This window comes from Prionailurus viverrinus, chromosome A1, assembly GCF_022837055.1.
Source record: "Prionailurus viverrinus isolate Anna chromosome A1, UM_Priviv_1.0, whole genome shotgun sequence".
Taxonomy (NCBI): Eukaryota; Metazoa; Chordata; class Mammalia; order Carnivora; family Felidae; genus Prionailurus; species Prionailurus viverrinus.
In genome coordinates, this window is record NC_062561.1 from 169420221 (window position 1) to 169439402 (window position 19182).

Consider the following 19182-nt stretch of genomic DNA (forward strand, 5'->3'; position numbering starts at 1 on the left):
TATCTTTAGGTCACCTATTTTAGAGTGCCACATTCATGCACCGTGTCTACTGGAAAGTAAGTACCACTCTGGATGTAAGTAAATGCCTCATCCATTAAGAGGGGAAAGGACCGTGAAGGCAAGTATCTACTGTAAGAGACCTGGAAGTTGAAATGAGTATTTTGAAAAGGGAATCCCTCACAAATATAAATTATTTAAGTCTGGGATTACAAGTAAACTTGTTTCACAAGGAGTATTTCACAAATAAGATATAAGAAATGTAGTGGGGTGTTGGGGGTAAAAGGGGAACCAAATCCCTTAATATATTAACTCTAGGTTGAAAAGCAAAGAGTCAGGAAACGCAAGCCTTAATATAAATGCTGAATTAGCTACTGCTATTTAAATTCTGATGAAAATGTTTACCTCACATACTCCAGTTGATGATAACATGGTTACCAGTGTATTCACTTAGCTGCTGCAACAACCTCAAATCACAGCAAGCAGCAATCAGGAATTAAACTGTGAATAGGTGTGAAATCAGAATATAGTAGATGATAGCCTTAATTCAAATTGGTAGATTCCAGAAAGTAAACTCTGGAAGGAAGAGGAAGTAAAGTAAACTTTACAGAAGACTTCCTATTTTGGGGACCATAAAACACATTTGCTACTTTACCTCTTAATCTCATTTAATCTCTTTAATACTCATAAGAACACATCTGAGGTAGCATTATATCCTTTCTGCAAACAAAGAAATGAAAGTACAAAAATTAAGGTAACTAACCCAAGTCACATGACTGAGAAACCTTAGGATCAAGGTATGAACTGAGTTTAGTTCAACTCAAATAGGGCATTTGCCTCAATCACCCCTTGAAATGCTTCCAGGCTACAAGAAGGAGGTCTGAAGAGGTGAATTTAAATCCTACTTCATACATGTAAGCCTCCAAAAAATTATAAAATGAAAAAATAAAAACATTATTAAAAAATTATGGTAGCAAAGAACTCTATGCCATATAATTATAAAACTAATAAAATAATAATTCACCAGGAGATTGAAAAAAAATAAATGTTCACAATTAACTCTCAGGACATCAAGTTTTAACCAGGAAACATTTATCACTTCCCTAAAACTTTCTAAAATCTATTCATAATACATTACTACTCTCTTGGTAATTGAGACACCCTATACTAGATCACAACCCAACTCTATAGAATAGAAGGTGTTAAAAAAAATACACCAAATAAACACAACACATATAGATCTAAATAAAATATACTGACCCTAGGATTTCACATAGAAGCTATTTTCTAAATAAATTATAAAATCTTAGTACTTTAAAGCATCAGGTTGGATGACAATTGACAGATAATCCATCTGATCTTGTCACAACTAAGTAAGAAGCTACCCAAAGAGCTTCTCTGTCCAAAGAGTAAAGAAGAGGAATCTGGAGCAACAAGAGTAAAGAAGCAGAGAGAATACATTTAAAGAGGTGTCTAGATCATCAATAACTGTACATTTAAGTAAGTATGGATTAAAAAATAACTTTGTAGCCAGTACTGCACAGAAGAGATACAAAAGCTATCACTAGAAGAAGGGAGATAGTTGTATACAATATGCTAGAACCTCACTATAGTTGCATTCCTCAAATCTATTTCTAAAATCTATACCACAGTTTTATAGCAAATACAAAACATGTCATATAGGAGCATGGCATCTGTATCACTCAAAAAGAAGTAAAACAGAAATCTCTTTTGAGTAAAATTTTACATGGAAGTCCTCAATTCTTTGCCTCACCATAACTCACTGAGTCTTAAAATGTAAAGTCATTGTCCTCATTTTCCACCGGAATAAAACTCGCTCTGATAAACACAGGAATCCTTCCCTAAAGTTTATCTTACTTAAATCAGTCCCACAAATAAGAATGTTCAAATATCTTTCTACTTTGTGTAAAATAGCAAGTTCATCTTTTAACTTCTAAATATAACTAATATTTCAAATTATTTTAAGAAATTTTCCCATTAAAACCACCTAAAGAACAAAAATTGAAAACAAACCATAATACCTGCAGAAACTATGTATAAGCATTCTACCTTTATAGTTACATCAAGGACACAAAAGCGATGTCACTGAAATATACAAAGACAATGCTGCCATCTAAAGGCCAAGATACAATATGAAAAAAAATGTATACTCAAATACTGCCAATATATAAAAACAATTTGATATTTTAAAGGCAGCAAAGTTTACACTTTTAAAGAAACACTATGCTATGAGTATTTTTAGACTATAAACAAAATTCTAATACTCTTTTGAGAAGATTCAATTTAATAAGAGAATTAGCAAAACAATTTCATTAATGATCGGTATCTGCACAGGTCAAATTCTGTTGGCATCCTTTCAGACACAGCATTCTCCTAAATATCTCTATTAGTTGTTAACTTACAAAATCTGTCTTATTTAGTGATGTTTAGTGATATTTCCTACCTGTAATTACATATGGAGTACAAATATTTTTATAAATATATACTGCATAAAAATATAAAAGTATATAAATATAATTTGCCTTTAGCCAGACTGCTATTATTTCTACTCACCCCATTTAAAATATTTCTTGTTAAAAGACTAATAATAACAGTTCTCAGAGTGAAAAAACCTGAACTACTTAAAATTATAGCTTTGAAAGGATTCAAATATTTCTCATTGTTCCATAAATTCTAAAACAACAAGGTGTAGCTCCTATGGGAAGATAGATAATAATTCAACTGTCCAGTATGAAGAGCTCAAATGATTCTAAGATTCCTTTTCTAGAACTTTAAATTGAAGGAACTTTATTGAACCGAACTTTAAGATTTAGCAAAATTACTTCAAATTTCCAATGAAATCAAATGTTTACTGAATAGCACGACATACAAAATTGATTTCCTTATCATTTAAGTATATCATCTTTTTAATGAACCACAATAATAAGGAAAAACAAATGTGAATGTAAGTAGAAACTTCAGAACATATACAATTAGTTCCTCTGGGGAACCACGGACTAAAAATGTTAATGTGTTAAGAAAAATGTTTCTCTGTGTTTACTCAACAAGGAAACAAATATTAATCACCCAACAAACATCCCCAATATGTGAAGAATATAAAAATCTCAAGTTGGGTTTACCATCCTTTCATTTCTCTTGAATGTAAAGTGGAAACCAACAGACAACAAATACAGACAGGATTTCATAAAAATTACTAGTTTTAGTGTCTCTTATGGGTCAGAGTTTGTACTAGACAACGTAAGGACATTATGCCTTTTAATCCTCAGAGCTACAACCTGCAAGAAAACAGGTATTAGTAACCCTGTCTGCAGAAGAGGTTCATAGAGCAATTTCCCTAGAATCACAAGTGATTGTACACCAGGTTTAAAAAATTCACCCTCTCTGACCCAGAAAACCTTATTCATTCTATAAGATCATACTGCTTTAAGAGAGATTATTAAACTTGTAATAAATGTAAAGAGAAATGTGGAGGATTTTTACTATATAATTTCACAGGAAAATATAATTCTATGTGGTGATAAAAGCATTTCCTTTTAACTTATAGTGTTTTGATTTTTCTAACTGGAATCTTGTTTTAAAGTACATTATCTCATTTGAAGTGCTGATGGTTCTAGAGATCTTTTAAAACTTACATTAATTTATGAGACACATTTATCAAATATTTTAAACTAATCCCGAGAAGCAACAAAAAGATCCTTTTATTTGGGGAATACAATTAAGAGCAGGTCTCCTTTGAAAATATGCAACATATTCAGTACCACCTTGCCTACATTTTAAAGTACACGATTTCTCAACCTTGAGAAATCTACTAGTACCTCCCTAATGATAACCTGTTCTGTTAACTTTTACTAAGCACCCATCAAATCAAAATTTTAAAGGTTTGGAGTATTATTCAACCACTAAAAAAACTGAAGCTCTGATATTTGCTACTACATGAATGAACCTTGAAAACATTATGCTATGTCCAAGAAGCCAAATACAATATACCACATACTGTGTGATTCCATTGGTATAAAATGCCTAGAACAGGCAAATCCACAAAGACATAAAGTAGATTACCAGGTGCCAGGCGCTGGAGGAAGGGAGTGACAACTAATTAGCAGACTTTCTTTGGGGGTAATGAAACTGTTCTAGAATTAGTGATGATGACTACACAACTTTGTGAATATACTAAAAACCATTAAGTCGCAATACTTTCAAAGAGTAAATTTTATGGCAGGTGAATTACATCTCAATAAAAGAAAATAAACAGCTGTAAATATATATATTATGAATGAGTTACACATGTATGTCATTAAAATATAAAATCTATATAACTAAAAAGATTATCTGCCTCAGTTTACTGAATCTCATTTACCACACTAAGTGAAAAGCTTTAGTTCACACGTACACATCTTTCTGAACCATAAAAAAAAAAAATCTAACTACCTAGAATTATTCCAATCCCTAGGAAATCAAAAGGAACAACCACCACAGACTTATGTTTAGCAACTAAATTTTATTTTTTCCAATTTACCTGAGTTAATTAATTGCCAGAATTTAGACAAAAACCTATTAGCACATGCTAATGAGGAATTTTTAACACACAAGTACCACATGCAAGTACCTACAGAGTTATAGGATCAATTTATAAAACCATTGTTTTGAGAGGATTCTTGTTTTTAAGTAGTATTTGCCTCTAAACCATCAAAAGAAGCAGATAAAATTTTATAAGTTATAAAGAAATCAAAGGTTAGAAACAAAATTTTTAAAAATGAAGATTATAACAAGTACTTACTAATTTGTTTTCCTGCATGTATATTCTTTGTAATTTCAGACAGCCCTTAGCTATGACGATCATGCCTTCATCTGAGATCTTGTAACATTGGCCGAAATGAATATCTTTGAGTTCTCTGCACTTTGAGCCCAGCTGTAAACAAAGAGATTTAGCTGAATGCTCAGAAAATAACAAAGATAACATATTTCTAGTGGAATTTCCATATAATTTTTTTAAATAGCCATACCAAAGTTAAATTAACTGCTTATAAACTACTTTTAAAATAAAGTAGAATGTAGGCGATCTATAACTTAAGATAGTATTGTGTAAGCCTTTTCATCTGCTAATTACTTCCCTGCTTCAACTACCTCATACTATATGCCCACCTAAGGCGTCCAGATTTCTTAACACCTCAAAATCACATCTGTACTTCTCTTGAGTCAATTATATTGTTACACTGGTGGAGCCCAGTTACAAGGAATAAAACAAAGTTCCAAGAAGCAAGGCAAAGGTCTAATGAGTGAAAGAATATTTAATTCATTAGATCTACTTCTACTCCTGAAGACCCCAATGAATCATTTCCCTCCACTGGCTCATTACCCTGGGAAAAAAGAAAAAGTCTCAATATGCTGTAGGTAATATTTTAGAGTACTTATTTACACACTGTACTGCATAAACTGAAAACAAAAGGACTATTTCCTGATTGAAATTCCAACTGTACCTTAGTTACCAAACAGGTACAATGTTCCCATTAAAACCATCAAGTATCACAGAGAACAAATTATATACATTTCCTTTCAAAAGCCACAGTGTAGATGATCAAACTATAAATGAATGCTGTTTCATGAGTACTACATATGAATGGAGTCATTTTAGAGTTAAAATAAGCAATCTCCTTTAGCAACAACTTATACATCAAAAATTATCTAAAAAATTACATTAAATAATAAAACTCAGTGTCAGCAAAGATTCAAAGTGTCATGATATACCACTGGTAAGAGTGAAAATTAGTACTGAAAAGTTTCCTTGGAGGGGAACCTAGCATAAATGAAAAAAATTTGTGTAACTGAAAAATGTACAACTCAGCTTATAAATATTTGCAAAAAAATTAACGACAGAGGGATAGATAATTAGATAGATTATATGATAAAGTAAGCATACTAAAATGTTAATTATAGGGTGGTGGGCTAAATGATGATGGGGATTAGGGAGTTAGGGAGTGCACTTGTCATGATGAGCATAGGGTAATGTATGAAACTGTTGAATTACTATATTGTATACCTGAAACTAATAAAATGCTGTATATTAACTAACTGGAATTAATATAAAACTTTTAAAACATATAAAAAAGATGTTAATTATACAATCCAGATAGTGGGTATATGGGCATTCACTGTAAAATTCTTTCAAATTTTCCATTAATATAAATTTTTTCATAATAAACTATGGAACAATTAAATAAAAGTTTTTGGTAAATTTTAGCTACAAGCAATTAGCAAATGGGATTTTTTTAAATAGTAAAATAGAGAAAACAACCTAAAGATACAAATAAGTGTTTTCATGAAACTGAATATTGTACAGCCATTAAAATTGAAGTAAACACTTGACAAATAAAAATTAAAATTTTATGTTTTTAAAATATAATCCAATTGAATTTCTGTAAACAAATTATGCACATTTAAATATACATATGTGTATATGTGTATAGAAAAGAGAGTGGGGGCACCTGGGTGGCTCAATCAGTTAAGCATCCAACTTTGGATCCTCTGCCTCCCTCTCTCTCTGCCCCTCCCCTGCTCACACACTGTCTCTCTCTCCCAAAAATAAAAACATTTTTTTTTAAATGTTAAAAAAAAAAAAAGAAAAAGACTGAAACGTACACCAAGGTTTTAATGGTGCATTTTTTTTCTTTTCTGCCTATCAATCTTCTCACATCTTTTTAAAAATGTTACTTTAGTAATTTAAAAAAACTTTAAAGTTCTGTTTCAAGTAAAGTAATGACATTATAACAAAGACATGCAAATTCCATTATTTTCCAGGGACACATAGTTAAACTATGTTATTTTCATCTAGACCGCACTATAAACAATTACATATTCAACTAGAAATGGAAGTTCCACAAAGACAGAAGTTTTCCTGTTAACTATCCCTGGTGCCCAGTGTCTTCTGCTTAACTCTGCTGATACTGAGTAAATATTCGCTGAATGAATGAAAAGGCTGATACATATATGTAAAGAAGCCTCTTTGAAAAATGGATGAATATAGGAAACCATGATTATGGTCTCATATCCAGTTAATCCAGGAATTCTAAATTGAGTCCACAGGTAGACTTCAGGGATTCCAGGAAAGCAGATGAGAAAAAAAAGAGTACATTTTTATTTTCATACTATCCTCTAAATGAACTCTAGCCTTTACTTCACTTATTAATGTAAACAAAAAATCACAATAGTTTAGCAGTACATGTGATTTTGTAAACAATGGAAATCAAAGACAATTTCTTATAATATCACTGCTGTTGCAGCTATCATGAAATTCCATTTCTGTTCATCAGTATTCATTACATTCACAACCAGATCTTATAATGCATAAAAGAGGCGCATATATTTCTAGAACAAATGTATAATGGCACATTACTTACACCTAAGAAAGCTAATCCAAAGCCAACAGCAGGGAAGATGGAAAATCAACTTGATATCACTACAAAACTCCTCATAGGCTCACATATGTCTGGCATTGAGGGCAAGGATGGCATTAAAAACACCAGAATTCTTTAAAGTGTACTTAAGAAGTGGTTAACCTCTCAGATCACCTACCCATGACTGCACAGCCTGATCTTGCCCACTCTCTCACAATAGCAAAAGACTGGAGTAAGTAAAACACAGGGTTTTTAGACTGAGGTACACCACGCATAGCTCAAAGCAAAAGCATACTCCAGAAAATGTGGGGATGACATGAAAGTTTCTAAGGTGAAAATGAAGAAATTCAAATAAAGAATTCTGTAAGATGTTCCAGGATTAAAAGATAGGGACTTCTGGACTGAAAAAGCACATTCACATGTCCAGCACAAATGACAAAAACAGACCAATGACAAGGCAAATCTCCATAAAATGTCAGAATTAAAGGGTATAAAAAAAAAGATTCTACAGACTTCCAGTGACATATTTCATATAAAAGACTGCTATGGGGCGCCTGGGTGGCGCAGTCGGTTAAGTGTCCGACTTCAGCCAGGTCACGATCTCGCGGTCCGTGAGTTCGAGCCCCGCGTCAGGCTCTGGGCTGATGGCTCAGAGCCTGGAGCCTGTTTCTGATTCTGTGTCTCCCTCTCTCTCTGCCCCTCCCCTGTTCATGCTCTGTCTCTCTCTGTCCCAAAAATAAATAAAAAATGTTGAAAAAAATATTTAAAAAAAAAAGACTGCTATTAAAAAGGCATCAAACTTCTTAATGACAACACTGAAAGAAAGCAATAGAGCAATGCCATCAAATTCTCAAGGACAAGTATTTCAAACCTAGAATCCTATGCTCAGGATTGAGACTATGAATTAAGTATGAGTATAAAAAGGAGACATCTTCAGACACGCAAGTTCTCAAAAGATTTGCCTCCTATATATTCTTTATCGGGAAGCTACTAAAATCTGTGCTCTACAAAACAAGAATACACCAAGAGAAAGAAGATATAACATCTAGGTAACAGGATATCTAATACAACCACAAGGTCAGGAAAACCTTAAGGATAATGGTGAAGGTTAAGATACTTTGATGACCACTAACGCAAGAGCACGTGTATACAAGAAGTCCAATGTGGACCCTACAGACTATGCCAGGCAAATCTGCTACATGAAGATATATATTAACTAAGTATCTACATATAGATATACTAATGCAACTGTGGAAAAGCTTTTGACTCCATTCATGATAAGACTATAAAACTCAGTAAATGGGGTGCCTGGGTGGCTCAGTCAGTTGAGTGTCTGACTTCGGCTCAGGTCTTGATCTCAGTTTGTGAGTGAGCCCCACATTGGGCTGACAGTTCAGAGCCTGGAGCCTGCTTTGGATTCTGTGTCTGCCCCTCCCCCACTCGTGCTCTGTCTCTCTCTCTCTCTCTCTCTCTCTCAAAAATAAAATAAAAACATTTAAAAAATCATAAAAAGTCAGTAAACTAAGTGGGATGAGAAGATTAATTTCAAGAACCACAAAATTCTATAGAGAAAAAAGGCAGGTATGTAATTATAAAATGCAAATACCAAATACTTAATCAAAATTATGGAAGAATTATGTTGGGAGGATGAGTGAATAGGAGACCGGGAAGGATAAGTAAGCTAAATTCTCATCTTCCATAGCAAGGAATCTGCCTAGATGGTCTAAAATGGATAAATCAAGAAAATACAGATAGGCTTAGAAGAGTAATGCTTCCTTCTTCTGGAGAAAGTTCAATTAGTCTAATTCCTTATCTCTCCACTGACTAGTTTGTGTTTAATACACTGGATATGTTCAGCTCATCTCTATCCTTCTTCCCCCTGGAAACAAACTGCCCACAGCAAACAAGCATGCACTTCTATATTTGCAAGGCAACTCTGCTGGTGTGGCTGAGTTGATGATGAGTGGGTCTTCTGGCCAACCTCCAGAGTTAACAAGCCCATGCTCCATTTTAAGCAATATTCTCCAATCTAGCCTTTCTGAGTAATAAAGTTGACTTGATATTTTTCCTCTGTCCTTATTACCTTCTCTTGTTAATTTGTTCAGATCCTAGGAAGTAAAGAGGCCTAAACACTTAGTGCACCAACCAGGACCACTGAAAAAATACAGAGGAGTCTATACAGAAGGAGTGAATGAGGTCTCTGGTAGGAATGTAGACATTTTTGTATGAACAGGTTGGTAGAATCTCATGTCAACACACGTAAGTCACACTGCTGCAGCCTGCAAAAGAGTTTGAAGCTGATCACCTGGTATTTTGACTTATCAAGTGTCTTTTGGTTTTATATAAAAACAAGTGACTTTCCATAGAAGTAGAAGCAACATGGGCTTCAAGAGACATCAGCAGCAGGAGAGCCTCAGAAACTTATCAAAAAAGAGTGGCTCAGGGGATAATTACTGTCATTTAGTCTCACTGCAGAAACTGATGTTCTGTTTTAAACATCATCACTGGACATGATAGGCAAGACTGCATTTCCATCAGTACTTATTTGAACTAATCATCATTTTCCCAACCGTAAGTATCCTAAGGTTCCAGACCATCCAATCACCGGAGAGTCAATCATTTTACCCAATATATTTCCCAGTTATGTTAATGTTGTTCAGATCTCTCAATGCTGCAATCATCTTGTCCATTGTCCATAGGAAAACACTGAGAGGGCATCAACCTATATGAATAGCCCTGTCACGATTCCCTAAATTTCATACAATTAGTCCTCTATCTAATAACTATAGAAGTTGTATATAACTCGTCTAAAAACAGAATTCTGTATTCAGAAAGAGAGTGCTAGAGATATTAAAGCTCTGGCCCTACCAAAATGGAGAGATCTTGATAAGAACACTGGCTTTCAGATGAGACATGGAAAAGGTGGTACTATGGAGTAAGAACCAAGCCCCAGTATAGGGACTATTCTAGATTATTTAAGTTAAAGACGCTGGACTTTTCACTCATCTACCATATTAAAGCATATGACTGAGTATAAACAAGATCAAAATCATCATCCAGTAATAGTAATGCCTTTAAAAAAAATTAACCTGCAGTTTCTAGTCCAGCAGGTAAGGAATTTAGAAGTCACCACTCCAGGGGCACCTGGGTGGCTTAGTCGGTTGAGCATCCAACTTCATCTCAGGTCACGATCTCATGGTTCCTGAATTTGAGCCCCGCATTGGGCTCTGTGATGACAGCTTGGAGCCTGGAGCCTGCTTCGGATTCTGTGTCTCCCTCTCTCTCTGCCCCTTCCCTGCTCACACTCTGTCTCAATCTCAAAAATAAAGAATTTTTAAAATTTTTTTAAAGAAGTCACCACTCCATACTAACAAGAAAGGAAAAAGCTTAACTGAAAAATCAATAACTCTTCTTACAGAAATGAGGTTACAAGAAAAACCAGTGTCCCCAAAACTGGAGAGACAAAAAGGTGGACACAGAAAAACAACTTGCCAGAGCAGAAACCCACTAGAAGACACCTCTATCGGAACCAATGCTAGGGTAGGAAACACTAAATTATAATCCATCTCCTCCTATATCAAGTAAATAATCTACCCCCATTATTCTTATCCCAGCAAAAATCAACACCTAAAGGATCTACAAACATCTCAAAATTATCTCCATATTACTTCCCACCTTACCAAAGAACACTGTGAAATGATAACTACTCATCACCAGGTAAGAATACCTATCTGGTTGATGTTGACTAGATGAATATCAATACTTACCTTGGCTGGATACTGGAAAACTGCTGCCTGAAGGCCTTCCTAGGTAATGGAGATTATTAACCTTGTGGAATTTTACCTCCAACCACACCTCTCCATTTTCATTCAACCTGCCCTTTATTTCTACTTGAATCTGGCACCCATGTCAGGTGCAATCCTAACTCTCACTCTTCACTCAAGTAAATTGTCTTAGTATTGATCATTTATATTTATCATTTATATATATACTTATATATATTTATATTTATAAATATATTTATATTTATCATTTATCATTTATCATTTATCATTTATCATTTAAGAGGTTCTGAATTTTGGGGCGCCTGGGTGGCTCAGTCGGTTAAAGCATCCAACTCTTGGTTTTCCCTCAGGTCACGATCTCACAGTTTGTGAGTTCAAGCCCCACATCAGGCTCCAAGCCAATAGCTCTGAGCCTGCTTAGGATTCTCTCTCCCTCTCTCTCAGTCCTTCACCCACTTGCATGTGTGTATGTGTCTGTCTCTCTCTTTCAAAATAAAGAAAGAAAAATTTTTGGGGCGCCTGGGTGGCGCAGTCGGTTAAGCGTCCGACTTCAGCCAGGTCACGATCTCGCGGTCCGTGAGTTCGAGCCCCGTGTCGGGCTCTGGGCTGATGGCTCAGAGCCTGGAGCCTGTTTCCGATTCTGTGTCTCCCTCTCTCTCTGCCCCTCCCCCGTTCATGCTCTGTCTCTCTCTGTCCCCAAAAAAATAAATAAATGTTGAAAAAAAAAATTAAAAAAAAAAAGAAAGAAAAATTTTTTAAAAGAGAAGTTCTGAATTTTTATCGACATCAGTTCAATATCTGGCTACCCATGAAAGGTAAAAATCAGATAAATAGTAATAGAAGACCCCTGTCTAACTCAGGAAGAACAATAATATATAAAAGGCACTCAGCAGTCAACCCTGAAGGAAAGTGTTTAATGAAAGGCATGCTGCTGGTCACTCCATCACCTAAAAAGAAGCTACTCCATCCACCCGTTAAGCCATGGTTCATTTTCACATGTGACAGTAATCAGGAGTACAAATGGACTGAAGTAAACAAATATAACAGAAAATAGATTGCCCTTGATTAATTCTCTTCTTCCTTATAATAATTATTCAAGATTATTCACAAGTTTGCTCTAAAACATCCGAAGGTATTTTTCAAATTTTTCTATAAAATGTTGGGAGGTGATTTTCCTAGCATCTCAAATTTTAATTAAAATATTGCATACTACCCTTGAGCATTTATAAAAGAGAATTTGTTTTAAGAAGCCATCTGTTATTACCAGGTTATTTTTATAATTAAAAAAAAAACACCTTAGGAAGAATATACTTCAACGGACAATGAATTTAGACAACTGAAACCACAAAACTGGTGTGGGATAAAAACAAGATTAGGTCTTCCAATGTCACATGAAAGTTGCTCAAAATCAGTATTAAGAAAATATTTTTAAAATATGCTGCCTTCACTAGAAAAAGAAAGTTATTCCTTCTACTTTCCATTCCCAATGTGTCACTGCTGTAATTATTATCCACATGCAAATGAGAACAGTGAATAAAACTCAATCCATATCAAAAATGCTATTTCAACACCAAAACACACCAAAAAAACCTTTGTCGCAACTAATGTTTCAACTAAGAAAATACTGTGATTAAAACTTTTTCAACTTCATTTTTAAAACATAGAAAGCTATTAAGTGTCCATCAACAGATGAAAAGAAAAAATGTAGTTTATACATACAATGGAAAATTATTCAGCCATGAAAAGGAATGAAATTCTATTATATGCTACAACATACATGAACCTTGAAAACATAAGCCAGACACAAAGTATTTACTGTTGCATGATTCCACTTATAGGAGACAGCTAGAATAGGCCTAGAATTCATAGACTCAAAACAGAGCTTACTAAGGCATGAGGGAAAAAGGAGGAATAGAAAGTAAATGTTTAACTGGTATGGAGTTACTCATTGGAATGATGAAAAAGTTCTAGAAACAGATATTGGTGATAATCACACAATATTCTATTCTTAATGCCACTGATTTATATGCTTCAAAATGATTAAAATGGTAAATGTTATGTATATTTTATCACAATGAAAAAAAGAAACACATTGAAATAGCAAATGTCAACAAAACTTGAGAGAAAAAACTGCCAAGAGGCAGGGATGCTTGTTCCCAAATCTGTTTTTTCTAATTGTAAGTTTTATAACATTAAGAAAAATAAACTACATTAAGAAAAATAAACTGACTTCAATGAGAAGGAAAAAAGAAAGCTGTAGCTATAAAAACTAGGTTGAATGTTTGCATTCAATGAAAGGAAGCCATAAAAAGCTGCTGTCATATTAGTTTTGGGTAAGACAACCATATGGTCCAACCTAGGATGGTTTGCCTTATGATCTCTTTACTTTAAGATGGTGCCAAAGCAATACACATTCAGCAGAAACTATTCTTCAAATTTTGAACTTTGATCCTTTTCTAGGTTGGCAATATGTAGTAAGATAACACTCTCATGATGCTGGGCATGAGCGGGGAACTGCAATTCCCAGCCAGCCATGTAATCATGACAGTAAACAACCTGTACACTTAAAATCATTCTGTACCCATACATTCTATTTTTCACTTTCATACAGTATTCAATAAATTACATGAGATATCTGGCACTTTATTATAAAATAAATTTTGTGTTACATGATTTTGCCCAAATGTAAGCTAGTGTAAGGGTTCTGAGCAAGTTTAAGGTCAGCTAGGCTGTGATGTCAGGTAAATTATGTATACTAAATGCATTTTTGACAGGGTATTTTCAATTTACAACAGGTTCATTGAATGCAATCCCATGGTAAGAAGAGCTGTACTGGAAAGATCATATTCTAAATTAAGATGCACTCATATTCCTCTGTTAGTAGTTTTAAGTTCCTGTATCACTTAAATGAAAAAACAACTGAAAATCATGAAGGTGACACCATTGTAATAGTTGAACCAAAGGAAGTCAAAACTCTAGCCATTTCTAGCTCAAGAAAAAGGCCTTAACCCTATATCAAAAGACTCATGAATGAATTACATTTATATTGCTTTTTAATTAAAATGTTTATGACACACACTGATTTTTGTGATTCCTTAATTTAATTGATTTTCAGTTAACTGACCAACTTCCATTCTCAGGCCCATCATCAGGCTTATAATGAATTATAATAATGCCTACCTATACCTCACAGAGTTGCTGAGAAGATTAAAAATGACACTGCACATAGAAATGTTAATTAGCATACTGCAAGGCATATAAAAGTGCTTAATAAATGTTGTATATCATTATTAATCATTATTAATGGGTAAAGAAGGAAGCTATTAGAAAACTATTCATTAGGATCCATGGGAAAGGAATGTTTTAGAAATGCTATACAGATGAATTTCCTGAAAAAAAAAAGCCTCTTGACATTTATATAAAAGCTCTACATTTCTAGTTATCACATGATTCAGAGATCAAAAAATTGAAAGAGAATATTAGCTCTATACCTTCCTAGCTATGTGAACCTGGGCAAATAACTTACAAGAGATTCCATTTTTCATCTTGAAATACCACCTCAGTTTTGTGGTGAAGATTAAATTGTGTAACATATATAAAAAGAACCCAATATATATTTACTTCCTTTTGCCAATTGTGATGCTAATGTACAAAGAATACCTAAAATATCCTTTAACTAAACACAACACATTTTGCCAAAAAAGGTTTTTCAAGATCTCTAGTTTTTCAGTCTTACTATTAAACATCAATCACCATTATGAGGGTAAAATGTGTGCCATGTCATCTGTAAAGTGGAGGGAATGAACTGAGTAGATTTAGTATGAGTTCTAGACACCCCTGGATATGAGTCAGTCCTGTCATTTACTACTTCAACCTCAGATAAATAACTTACAATCCCTCTATAACTGCTTCCTCATCTCAGAATAGATGTGAATCAAAAGAGAAATTTAACATGAACATGTAGTTAGAATATATAAACAGTGCCTGACACATAGTACATGCTCAATATACACCTGTTCATTCCCTAACTGACTGAACATCATTGGAACATGTAAAGATAGATTAGGGGAGACTGACATTTTCCTTTATCTTACAGAAATTTTGAATCTAAAAACAATTAGATATTTTATTTTTTTCCTTTACTGTGATAAAATGTATAGAACATAAAAATTGCCATTTTAGTCATATTTAGATATACAATTTAGTGACATTAATTGCATTCACAGTGTTATGCAACCATCACCATGCCTCCTTCCAAAACTTTATCACTCCAAACACTCTACCTGTTGATTTTTTTTTTAATGTTTATTTTTGAGAGAGAGAGACAGAACACGAGCAGGGGAAGGGCAGAGACAGAACGGGAGAAACAGAATCTGAAACAGGCTCCAGGCTCTGAGCTGTCAGGACAGAGTCTGACACGGGGCTTGAACTCGGGAACAGTGAGATCATGACCTGATGAGATCATGACCTGAGCCGAAGTCAGATGCTTAACCGACTAAGCCACCCAGGCACCCCAACGCTCTACACATTTAGCAACAAGTCCCCATTCCTGACTTCCCCTAGCCCCTGAAAACTCCTGTTTACATTACATCTCTGTGAATTTTTCTATTCTGGGTATTTTATATAAGTATAATCATACTATATTTGTTCTTTGTATCTAGCCTACTTAACTTTGCATATGTTTTCAAGGTTCATTCATGCACTAAGTAACATGTATCAGCATCTCATGCTATTACATGGCTAAATAATATTCCATTATGCATATATATTTTGTTTACTCATTCATCTCTTAATAGACATTGGGTTGTTTCCACACCTTGACTATTATGAATAATGCTACAAAAACTAATAAACAAGTATCTACTTAAGTCATCTTTTTCAATTATTTGGGGTATATTTTGAGGGCAGAATTGCTGAGTCATATGTTAACCCCGTATTCAATCTTTTGAAGAACCACCAAACTGTTTTCCACACGAGGCACACCATTTTATATTCCTAACCAGCAATGTACAAAGTTCCAGTTTCTCCAAATACACAAAGCCACACTGCGTTATTTCATTTTGTGGGTTTGGGCTTATTTACATGAGAATGGGTATAAACTGGTATCTCATTGTGGTTTTGATTTGCAATTCTCTAGCAGCTAATGATGTTAAGCTTCTTTTCATGTGCTTCTTGGCCATTTGTATCTCCTCTTTGGTAAGGTCTATTCAAGCATTTTGCCTGTCAACTGAGTTTTGGGGAGGGCTTCTGTTGATGTTGAGCTGTAATAGTCCTCTATATAGTCTACATATTAAACCCTTTTCAGATACACGATTTGCAAATATTTTCTCATATTTTGTGGGTTGCCTGTTCACTCTCTTGATAATGTCCATAGCAACACAAGTTTTTAATTTTAATCAAGTCCAGTTTATCTGTTTTTTACATTTGTTGCCTGCCTTTTTGGTGTCATATTTAAGAAATCATTACCAACTCCAAAGTCCTAAAGATATACACCTATCCCTTCTCCAGAGTGTTACAGTTTTGGCTCTTAAATTCAGGTCTCTGACCCATTTAATTTCTGTATATGGTATAAATAATCAAATTTCTTTCTTTTGTATGTGGACATCCAATTTTACCAGCACTTTTTTTTGGAAAAGTGTTCTTTCCCCCACTGAATGGTCTTGGCATTATGGTAAAAAATCAATTGACTAAAGATGTGAGGGTTTACTGGACTCATAATTCTATTCCATTTTTCTATACATCTGTTCTTCCACTAAGTATCACACTGTTTCGATGACTATACCTTCATAAGAAGTCTTAAAATTGAGAAGTAGGACTCCTCCAACTTTGTTTTTCCTATTCAAAAATGTTGTGGCTGTTCTGGGTCCTTTAAAATTCCTTATGAATTGTATAATGAGTTTTTTTAATTTCTGCAAAACCACCAGTGGAATTTTAATGGGGATTACATTAAATCTGTAGATCATTTTGGGCAGTATTATCCTCTTAAAAATACTGTCTTCCAATTCAGGAGCTCAAGATGTCTTTCCATTTATTAGGTGTTTTTTAGTTTCTTTCTAACCTGTTTTGTAGTTTTCAGTGTGTAAGTCTTGCATGTGCTTCGCTAAATTTGCTCCTTAATATTTTATTTGTGAAGCTATGGTAAATGCAATTATTTTCTTAATTTCTTCCTTGGATTTTTCACTGCTAGTTTGCAGAAATGCAACTAATTTTTGCACACTGATTTTGTATCCTAGAACTTCACTGAATACTTTTATTAGCTCAGTTTTGGGAAGAGTTTTTTTAGGGTCTACTCTATATACAGTCAGAGCTCATTTTACTGTACTTCATCTTATTGTACTTCACAGTTATTTTTTAACAAATTTACAACCCTGTATTGAGCAAGTCTATCAGCACCATTTTTTCAACAGCATTTTCTCATCTTATGTCTTTGTGTCACATTTGGGTAAAATTCACCATATTTCAAACATATTCATTATTATTATACTTGGTATGGTGATCTGTGATCATTGAACTCCAATGTAACCATACCCATATAAAACGGCAGATTTAACTGATAAATGGTACATGTGTTCTGACTGCTCCACCAACTAGTTGTTTTCCATTTCCCCCACTCTCCTTGTGATTCTTGGTCTCAGGACCATGAGTTCAGCCCCACACTGGGCAAAAATCTTGTTTAAAAAAAAAAAAAATTAAAAAAAATCTTCCAGAAAGGATTCACCATTCTAGACATCATTAAGAACATTCCTGATTCATGGGAAAAAGTCAAAATATTTACATTAATGGGAGTTTGGAGGAAGTTGATTCCAACCCTCATGGATGACTCTGAGGGTTCAAGACTTAAGCGGAGGAAGTAACTGCAGATGTGGTAGAAATAGCAAGAGAACTCGAATCAGAAGTGGAGCCTGAAGATGTGACTGAATTGCTGCAATCTGATGATAAAACATTAACAGATGAAGAGTTGCTTCTTATGGATGAAGAAAGTGGTTTCTTAAGAGAACTGCCAGAGCCACCCCAACTTTAAGCAACCACCACTCTGATCGGTCAGCAGCCAACAACACCAAGGCAATCAGCAAAAAGATTATGACTCCCTGAAAGCTCAGATGATGGCTAGCACTTTTTAGCAATAAAGTATTTTTTAATTAAGAAATGTAATTATTGTTTTAGACATAGTGCTATTGCACACTTAATAAATTACAATTAACATAAGCATAACGTTTATATCCACTGGGAACTCAAACTCATTTGACTTGCTTTATTGTAATTTGCTTTACTGTGGTGGTCTAGAACCGAACCTGAAGTATCTCTGAGGTGTGCCTATATAAAACCATGCAAACTGAGATAGTTTTACTTCTTTTCCAATTTTGAAGGCTTTTATTTCTTTTTCTTGCCTAATTACTCTGGCTGGAATTTCCAGTACAATGTTGAAGAGAAAAAGCAAAAGTGGGCATCGTGGTTTCATTCCTGAACTTAAGGGAAAATTTTTCAGTCATTCACCATTGAGTATGATATTAACAATAGTTTTTATATATATGGCCTTTATTACGTTGAGGAAGTGTCCTTCCATTCCTAGTTTATTGCGTGATTTTAACATGGAAAGATACTAGAATCACCAAATGCATTTTCTACACCAAGTAAGATGATTATGTGAGTTCTTCCTCCATTCTAGTTATGTGATATAGTACACTGATTGATTTTCATCAGTGGCTTGATTGAGCCACCTTTGCAATCAAGGAATAAATCACACTTGGTCATAATACATAATCCTTTTAATATGTTTCTGGCTTCTGCTTGCTATTTTTTTGACATTTTTTTGCATTTATACTTATCAAGGATCCTGTTCTGTAATTGTCTTCTCTCGAAGTGTCTTTGGCTTCAAAATCAGGCTAATGCTGGTCTCATAGGAGTTAGGAAGTACTGCTTGCTGCTTCTTAAATATTTTGGAAAAGTTTAAGAAGGAACGGTATTAATTCTTTATATGTTTGAGGAAA

The 19182-nt window shown here is 34.2% G+C and overlaps 1 protein-coding gene across 2 annotated transcripts in view; it reads right to left on the reverse strand.

Moving 5' to 3' along the window:
• The window catches only part of FBXL17 (F-box and leucine rich repeat protein 17), a 501406-nt gene that overhangs the window by 450267 nt on the left and 31957 nt on the right, over positions 1-19182 (reverse strand). The window contains exon 4 of one of the 2 annotated variants that reach the window (XM_047855106.1): positions 4796-4927. The exons of the other annotated variant lie outside the window; for it this stretch is intronic. Coding sequence (XP_047711062.1) covers positions 4796-4927 — 132 coding nt within the window. The remainder of the gene's footprint in view (positions 1-4795; positions 4928-19182) is intronic. 2 annotated transcript variants of the gene reach the window in all.